Here is a 9,779-nt window from a genome sequence, read left to right on the forward strand (position 1 = left end):
TTAACATAGTTAAAATCATAGTTTAGATGATGTAAGTGTCTTAGTACTAATGAAACTTATATAAATTGTATTTGTGTATGCTTTGCTGACGTAGTTGTATGTTTTGTCAAACATTTATAGTAAACAAATGATTGACAAAGCATGTGTCATTTTCTTGCTATTTTGCAAGGATTTTTAGAGAACTCTGAGGTAGTGTTTATTTTATAGACTGAATTCCTATGTTTTGAATTAGAAGTGCTAGATAAAACCATATTTTCTCCTCAGATTAAGTTGTTTAAAATCTCCTTTTTTTCTCCCCTTGAAACTTTGACGCAATCTCCTTTTGTTTTTTCCATAAGGCTGACAGGTTGAGAAAGAATGATTAAGTTCTTATTGGGTAATGAGTATACATGTGCATTTGAAATAATGTCATAGTGTGCTATTTAATTAGAATGCTTTATTTTATAATGCAGTACCAAGTAGTTAACTTTATGAAGAATATGCCAAACAATATATTGAGTTTTTTTATTCATATTAAGTGTAAATTTGTTGCAGGTCCTATTCTTATTATATTGAAGTTTCTGTCGATCAAAAAGATTGGATCAAAGTCATCGATCATACACGCTATCTATGTCGATCATGGCAACAGCTTTATTTCAAGCCTCGAGTGGTGAGGTTGGTATAAATCTGTCAGTTGTTATAAATTGAAAAGTTCATTGTAGTAAATTTTAAATGTTGTGTTTAGTGTTTGCAATACTAATGCACTGATATGCTAAATACCGTTGTTTCGCCATTTCATAAAACTGGTACAGTAACCGCTGCTAATTTGAAGCATGTTTGTTTTGGTTCAATAAAGCAAAAATGTGCTTTTTTTTTAAATGTGCAATTCTACACACAACTTACGAGAACTACATTTAATTTTTAGCCAAACCAGATAAAATATCATTAAAAGTCTGCTATTAACTCAAAATGTGCACTCTTTGATTATTTAAAGAAAATTGTAAAACAGCATGAAAGTGCAATTTCAAAATTCAAATTTTAACTTATCTGCTTCAATAAATATATTTGCTGTTGATTGCTAAAAATAGGTAGTAATTAATTTAGACACCCTTTTTTCAATATCATAAAACTACCTATAGTCCTCAAAATTTGCACCTTGTTGTTCCAATGTTCACTCTACCGGTGACAAAGCCTAGAGCTCAGAAGTCCGTTAATGCCATGTCTTTCTCCGTCTCACTGGTGTTGTTTTACTTTTTTGGAGAAATAGTATGCCACTCTCTGCCTTATCCTCTTTTTACTATTTGGGGGGGGGGGGGGGGGGGAATCTCATTTTACTAAAAGAAGGCAAAGAAAAAAAAAACTTGATGCACCATGTGTTTGTGGGAAAAGGTTAGTCACATACACTTGATTCATTTAAGCACCGTGTTTGATTCAAATATCTGAGTTTTTAATGTTAAAGCTGGATTTCATTCTGTTTTTGAGAATTTGATTTCTCAAAAGTTTTTGACTCAATTAACCATTGATTCAATTACCTGGTACTCACTATGTTAGTTTAATGTACCTGTATTTTCAGTGTTAGCTATAAAAATTATATTTTTAAATTACAATTGTTTTTCTTTCGATATATACATTTATTATAAATAGAAAATAATTTAAGTTACTACGATAATATATAATATACTGTATTACATAACTTGATTAAGTGATAAAAGGCCGCTTTTTGGAATCCTTATTACAGGGTTTGTACGGGTCATGAAAATCCTGGAAAGTCATGGAGAAAAAATTAGCAAATTTCATACCTGGAAAAGTCATGGAAAATTGAAATTTTCATTCAAAGTTGTGGAAATTTATTTAGAGTCATGGGAAAATGTTCTGGGCAAAGATAAATTAACAGTTGCTTAAAAGAGCATTAGAAATTTTTAGTGATTTAACAGTATTGCGCATAGAAGCTATTAAAACTGGAAAATATAACGATCCCAAAAATGAATCTGAGTTTTGAAATCTCATTGCATCCACTTCTGTAGCAGCCACTCTTCTTTTTTTGCAATGCGATTTTACCGCTTGGACATCACTCATTTTGAAGTTACCATTATTTTCAACATTTTTAAAATTTTATATTCTGTAGTAGCAAAATTGCATGTTCTTGATTTTGCCACACTCACTCAAAAAGAGCAATTCAATTGCATCCGAGTTCGTTTCCATCACTTGTATAAAGTTTATTTTTAAATTTATCTTAATTTGTTGAAGGTTTGAAAAAAAAAAGATATGTATGAGTCAGGTGATAGGAGAGTACAGAAATAGGGGAATTCTAATGCTCTAAAACAGTAGTGCCCAACATACAGTTCTCAAAACTAATCCATGCGACCCACTGCTATGTTCAATGTCAAGAATCAAACATTATGTTCCAGACTTTCTGAACTTATTAATTTTTATGCATTTGAAAATGTGCAAATAAGTAAACAAGTAGATTTGAATCAGAAGATATATTCACTTCTGAATGTGTTTTTTAAATAAATATCTGGTTTAAAAACATGAATTTAGTAAAGAATGTTTCTTTACTTTGAAGAGCCAAAGTACTGTCAAGTTATTCGGATGATTAAATGCACTGCTGACACTGAGAGCCTTTTAAAGCAAATTTATTGAAAATGAGTAATAACTCATTCAACCTTTGTCCCATTCATTAGCATTCAGCCTGTTTATTAAAAAAAACATATTAAAAAAACTAGACATTTAAGCATCATTATATTCGATTCACTCTATTTTTACTTAAATTTATATGAAGAAGACATACGTTAGTTTTTTAGGTGTACACTGATTGTTTTTCAATAAGTAAATGCTTGGATGAGATAGTGGTATTGAAGTAGAAGTTTTGCTAATGCTCATTTTCAAAAAAATGCCAAGTTTGATATTAAATAGTACTATTCACTTCATGAAACTAGGGCCTGAAAATTTTTATGAAGTCATGAAAAAGTCTTGAAAAATCATGGAATTTTTTCATTCAAATAGAGTATGAACCCTGTTATTAGAAAGTTAATTTGCATAAAATGATGGTTAAAGCAGTCCTATAAAGCCATCAACTGTTTGGTTAGCCAGCAGCATGAAAATATTCAGCCAATCCCACAAAGCAAACGATCTTTCAGGGTTTTAAGCTTATATGAGACTTTAAAATAATAATAATTAAAAAACAAAATTCTTTGAAAAAAATAGTTCAATTCTGAAGGACAAACTTTTTGAAATTTAATTTTAAGTTATATTTTTTTTGGAGAAGTAACTTAAAATAGTTTGTTTGACAATAGTTTTGAATTTGGTTTGCCTTTTGATGCCTGTATTGTCCAACCACGGATTGCATGGAATTTTCAAACATCTAGATAAGACGAAAATATGTGAATGAGGGGAAAAGTATAAATTTGATGTGCCTATTCCGCTCATTTGAATGAGACTCTGCTTCTGCAAAAGCTGACATCGGTAAAAAATAATAGATTTGTCCATTTCTGGCTGTAAAACGGATGTTTGTCTTTCCATACAATTCGTGGTCAGACGATAAGTCCCATTAAATCAATTTAAAGTTAACGCTGTAGTTAGATTTGTTATTTTTCTTTTTGTGCTATAATTTTTTTTCTCTTCAGGTATATCAGGATTGTTGGCACTCACAATACAGTCAATAGGGTTTTTCATGTAGTCTCATTTGAATGCATGTATACAAACAGACCTTTCAGGTTGGAAAAAGACTTACTATGTGAGTATTATATCTTGCTTTATTTTATGATTAAACATTTTACAAAAAATTTCAATCTCCTTATCAACTTTTATTTCTCTGAAACCAAATGTTTGTTTTGGAAGTATTTTGCAGTCTGAAGAAGCACCTTTCATGAAATTGATGGTTACTATCAAATAAATTAAAAAAATCATTTATTTGAAAATATTTTTTTCCCCTAAAATTAATGATCAGTAACAATCTGCAATGCCTGACATGCTATCCCTAAAACTGGAGTTTTCAAACTGTTTTTGATTTGCGGAACCCTTTGAAGAATTAGAATTTTCTCGTGACACACCAGCCTAGTTCTATTATATATGAGCGGTGGAACCTAAGGCCTACGGCTAAGAGGTGGGGTGCGTGCGGAGAAAAGTTCTATTATATACATATAATTGTTACAATGGTCACTTTGCAGCACCCCAGGGTGCCATGACATTCAGTTTGAAAACCCGTGCCCTAAAGTAATAAGAATATTTATTCATAACTTACTTTTTCCCTCAGCAGCATGAAATTTAATCTCTTAGGCATGCCAAACGGCTCCAAAAAACAACTTAGTGGTTGTTTTGCCAAAAAGCTGGATTACAATTGTCATAAATTGTCTCCTGGGTAGTTGTATGGTTCTAAGAACTATTAGACTGAGGGTTTCAGACAAATTTTGTTTTTTGTCATAAAGTATAATTTTCAAGTTATATGATTCAACTTAAAGCGCAAAAAAATTGAATCAAAAGTTGGAACAATTGTACATATACATAATAAGTTTATTCATTGAAGTAAAAAGCAAGCAAGAGAGAACTGCAAACTTAGTGCTTGATTTGACAGACTACCATTCTGACAAAAGCATGAGTGCATTGTTACTAAATCTGAAATATGTTTTAAACCAAATTTTAAGCTTTTGCATATGGTGGTTTATAGTCTTTGCTTCCAATTGGATACTTCTATGTAGAAAACGTCGCAGTCTGACCTTCCACAAAAGTTGGACTTCTTAAAATAAAGTAGGATTGTCTATAGAATATTTTTGTATCTTTGCTTGCAGAAGTACAAGGGTCAGTCAAAAAGTTGCTCAAGAAAGCAAAAGAGAAAGAAAAGAAAGAAAAAGAAAAAGATTGAAATGTTGCGTTAACTTTATTGGTATCTTAAAGTTCCAATCAAAATCTGCTTTTCAAAGTAATCACCTCTGTTATTTAAGCATTTGTCGAAACGTGGTACAAGTTTTTCGATGCCTTCTTGTTGTAGTTTTATGGAAAAAGTTAGCAGAAAAATCAGTGTTTTTAACTGGAGCATCATTGTTTAATATTGTTTTCTATTTACTATGCTTCACCAACAGGAATCAAAAAACCTATCCTAAATTTATTGTTGTTTTGCAATTTATTTGAAAAACTTGATTAAAATTTTTAATTTTAATTTTCTATTTTCTGTGATGTGAAAACTACATCATATTACAAAAATTGTTGTAAATATTTATGTCCCAAATAATAGGCACTTTTTTGTATGGATATGTTTGTTTGTACTATATTCTAAAATATTATTTAAAGCATGATATAATTTCAATTAGATCCCATCCATAACGTTGCCACCACTTCTGCAAGTGCCTGGGTCACGGAAGGTGTAAGCCGGAGCCGAAATGCCCTTATCAATGGAGACACAGAAAACTATGATTGGGACTCGGGGTATACGTGTCATCAGCTTGGTAGTGGTGCCATTGTAGTTCAGTTAGCTCAACCCTTCGTACTGGATTCCATGAGGTGAACCTTCTTTATTATGATCTAAAGACCTTAATTGGAGTGTTAGAAATCATAGGTTTAGTATAAGATTCAGTTCAACTTAATGCAAACATTGAAAGTTATATATATCTGTAATTATTTCCATCATTTGGAAAGTTGGACTTTATTTCAGCATGTGCCTCCTTAAATATTATTTCATTATTTCATCATAGCAATTAATTTTTAAATTAATGAAGTAACTTAATCAAGAGATGAATAAATGTTAGTGTGGTTTTACCTTTTGCTTTGTCTGTTTAGGATGCTGTTGTGGGATTGTGATGACCGACGCTACAATTATTACATTGAGGTGTCTGGAGACCAGCAGCATTGGCACATGCTTGTAGATAAAAGGAATGAAGCTGCTCGGTAAGTTGTGCCTAATGTATACTGTAGTAAATGAGCGTTAATATGGAGGAATTTAATTAGATATGTGATATATTTGCTGTCCAAAAAAGAAAGGTACTGTAATGATGGAACTAAAATTTAATTTAATGTGTTTTATTCATTTATTTTTTCTTTTACAGTGGTTGGCAGAACATAACATTCCCACCTCGACCTATTGTCTTTATCAGGATTGTTGGAACACATAACACTGCAAATGAGGTAAATTTAATCTGTATAGGTATAATGACTGAGTGTGTGCATGAAAGTATGCATGAACATTGCACAAATCCAGTTTTGGTCAGGTCATTAACCAGATCACCGCAAAAGCACTTTGTCACCCAGTGAGGGTAGTAGTTATGGTTTTAAAAGTTAAAAATGTTCCAAGTCGCTAGAATTTTAACTTTAAAGCGATAAAATTGCTGAAAATTGCTCTCTTCTACAAGAAAGAGTTATTATCTAATTTCTATTTTGGTAGCTTTCGAAAATGTGTTAAAAGCTACCAGATGATGTATGTTTAAACTCTCTAATGTTTCTTTCAATGACAGTTAAAACACTTGGAGTTATTGTTTCTTACAAAACAAATTGAGGACTTATGTCGATCTCTCACAGGCTTTGCTTTATTGTCTGAATTATAATCAGCATGAAAAAGAAATCAAATTAAGATACTCTCGTCAAATAAAAGTTGACTGCTGTTATTTTCTCAGTTTTGGTTGAATTGCATGATTGTAGAGACAGTGTCACAAACTCGGTTCTTGACAACCCACATGAACCTAGACAACTCGAGCACACTTTGGCCGAATGATAAAACTCCCCGGTAAAGCTTGTTGTGCTTGCATTTCTCATAGCGTGGCCGCTTTTTGGTCTACATTAAACCAAATATTCGATAGTCTACTGTTTTTAAAATATTGATGTAAGCAGTAAGAGATTACTGAAAGGTTTGCAAGGTTGCAAAATATCTCAACACTTAAACTAGGTTCAAGGAAAGTTTTCAAATTTTGTTCTCTGTTATGGAAAATAAATTTTTTACTGCATGCGTTTTTTTGTTTTTATGATGATGTTTTATTTTGAAAAAAAGCACAAGATTGAACTATTCTACTCAAAGAAGTAGGTTAATCATCTGAATTTGTTATGTCTGTGAAATACAATAAAAAGCTTTCTCAATACTTCTAATATATGCATGTGTTGAGTCCCGGTACATATAGTCTTGGAATGTTCTTAAATTCTGTGACATTATAAAACTTACTGTCCTGTAGGTATTTCATATCGTGCATTTTGAGTGTCCTGCTCAAGTTCCTTCCCCTCCAAGTCTACATTCTTCCAGCAGTAGTTTAACAGAAGTGAGTGGCATCAACTTGGATGAATTTATGAAAACGGAATGCGTTAAGACAGAAAATGTGGCCAGGACATAGCAACCAAGGAGGGTTTACACCGGAATATTATCATATGGCTGTGATGTATGACGTTATCAAAAGGTCCTTTCTGAATAATATCAATTTAGAACACTAGACGTGTATCTCATCAGGGAAGTTCTTTGAAACTCACAATGTAGAATGGCGTTGATGAAATTCCGACGGTTTTTTTCCTACCTCAGTGAGCTTTGTTTTCTTGTGTAATTGATGTGTTGGGGTGAAATTCAAGACTTAAAGGCATTGATAATAGGATCTCTTGAAAAAGATTACTGTTAGTCTGATGCAATTGTACTCATTTTATACTCAAATTATTTCAACTGAAAAAAGGAGCTCCTTAAAAAAAGTTAGTTTAGGGATAGCGATTTCTATTGCAGATCTGATCCTAACAGACATAGGTTATCTACATTTTTGAAAAAATGATACTTTTATGCCTGTTATGCTCAAAAAAAAAAAAAACTCTGATCTAAATTATTCGTTGATCAAAAAGAAAAAAAAAAAACACTTTTTTCTGTATCTCAAAATTTAATATATCCTTTAGGTACACAAAGTTTTAGAGATATAAAGTTAAAAAGATAAACAATGCGCTGAATTATTATTAATAATCGTTCTTATGTCCATATTCAGAATTTTCATTTTGATCAAAATTGGTAAACGTTTTAGTTAGGATTTGTTTCCAGCAGTTGATTAATCTTGATATTTCTCCCCTGGTTCATTTTACTTGCTGCTGCTTCAGGGGTAGGGAACACACTGTCGATTTGTTCCGTGATCTTTCATCTCCTATTCATGGCGTGCCTTTTGAAAAATGGCATGTGTGTGTTTGTGATTTTGATGTTCTTTACGTGTTCCTTTTTCTCCATAATGTTCTATTTATTTGTGATAGACAAGTTGGATCGTGGAATATTTTATGTGAGCCTGATTGAAATGAAGAAGAAAATAGTGTATGCATGTGTGGGTGATTAAATACTGCAGTTTAGATGTATTTCCCCGTGTGTCTAAGTATTTTGTGATGAAATCAATCTGTATAAATTTTGTACAAAGTGAATTCTTCCAGTCTTCTCCTGCAAACAGATGAGAAAGTGTAAATACTTTGATTTTGTTGTTTTTATTTTGAATTTTAAATTTTTTTATGTAACTGTACACTAATGGCTGGTAACTTAGTTATCTGAAAATATTTTTTATTGCCCGTGACTATATACATTTAAAAGTTATTCTTTGACTCAAATATCAGTTTTATTTTAAAGTCAATATTTTAAAATTCATCAAATGCATTACTTCACCGAAACTGATATTTTCAGATTGTAGACTTGCTATTTAGTGTATTTTAATGCCTTATTTTGATTTTATTTTGACTGCTTTCTTTGGTCCAAGAATTGAAACTTCCGAACCTCAGAAAACTAAAGCTAATTTCATCATTTCTATTATACATGTTCAAAAAATTTTAGCCTGTTTCGGGTTTTATATATATATATATAATATAATTTTAGCAATGAAACCTTATACCCAAATTTCTCTTCAACCTTTTTATCATATAGTTTTAAATGGTTATCCTTTTTTCAGCAATAACCATTATTTAACTGGGTGAACTGATATATATATATATATATATATATATATATATATATATACTGTACATATTTACTGTAAAAACATGAACTCATCTTGTGTTGCGCAAATTGTACAAAGCTTTGTCTTCTGTATTTTTGAATATATCATTCTTATCACAGAGCTTGTAGAAATATGTGAAATAATGATGCAATAAAATTTTTAATACTATAAAAATATGTTCAATTGTATATTTTTTACCTGCATGCCTCAATTTAATAAAATAATTATATTAAATATCTACTTTTTAATAATTTAAGCTGTTTTACTTGACATTTTTCAAAACAATCAAGTGTGCATAGCTAAAATTAGCTTGGGAGTTAGAATGTATGTCAAACTACTAAACGTTTTTAAAATGACTTTATCATTCCATTTTTGCTGATTTGAGTTTGAGTCATTAGTTTGAATCAATGGCGAGAGTGTTATGTATGAAAAGAAAGCGTGTTTTAAGTATTTTCACCAGTTGTTTGGTTTAAACCAAGTGGTTTTCTTTTTCTCCAGCAATGAAGTGTTTTTTTTTTTTTTTTATTTATTTATTTTTTTCTTTTTTTGAAAAACTAAATTGTTTTCCCCCAAATGTTTCCATAAATTTTACATATGATTGGAAGATGTAAAATCCAATTAATGCAAAGTAAACAAAACAGCAAAGCTTTAGAGATAAAGATAATTTATAGATTAATAAATTTGCAAACCCTTTTTTTTCTCGTAATGTAACCTTAATATCATGAAAAACAACCCTGTTGTGAAAATTTCCCCGCCAAGAAAACTTAACTTTTCTGCACAAAAAAGAAGGTCTTCACACACACACACATCCTAAATCCAAAACCCCTCAGCCTGTAAAAGTTATGATATCTAGTTTGCTCGCCAAGTATCTGCCAAATTATCATCCTC

General features: G+C 31.0%; 1 protein-coding gene across 2 annotated transcripts in view; it reads left to right on the plus strand.

Annotated features, from left to right (window-relative positions):
* The window catches only part of LOC129225635 (BTB/POZ domain-containing protein 9-like), a 36,155-nt gene extending 27,296 nt beyond the window's left edge, over window positions 1–8,859 (plus strand). For both annotated transcript variants that reach the window (XM_054860102.1, XM_054860103.1), the window contains 6 exons: window positions 535–654; window positions 3,606–3,715; window positions 5,286–5,475; window positions 5,752–5,859; window positions 6,018–6,096; window positions 7,131–8,859. In XM_054860102.1, coding sequence (XP_054716077.1) covers window positions 535–654; window positions 3,606–3,715; window positions 5,286–5,475; window positions 5,752–5,859; window positions 6,018–6,096; window positions 7,131–7,286 — 763 coding nt within the window. In that variant the 3' untranslated portion in view covers window positions 7,287–8,859. The remainder of the gene's footprint in view (window positions 1–534; window positions 655–3,605; window positions 3,716–5,285; window positions 5,476–5,751; window positions 5,860–6,017; window positions 6,097–7,130) is intronic.
* The last annotated feature ends 920 nt before the right edge of the window (window positions 8,860–9,779 follow it).

The sequence above is a fragment of the Uloborus diversus genome, chromosome 7 (assembly GCF_026930045.1).
Source record: "Uloborus diversus isolate 005 chromosome 7, Udiv.v.3.1, whole genome shotgun sequence".
Taxonomy (NCBI): Eukaryota; Metazoa; Arthropoda; class Arachnida; order Araneae; family Uloboridae; genus Uloborus; species Uloborus diversus.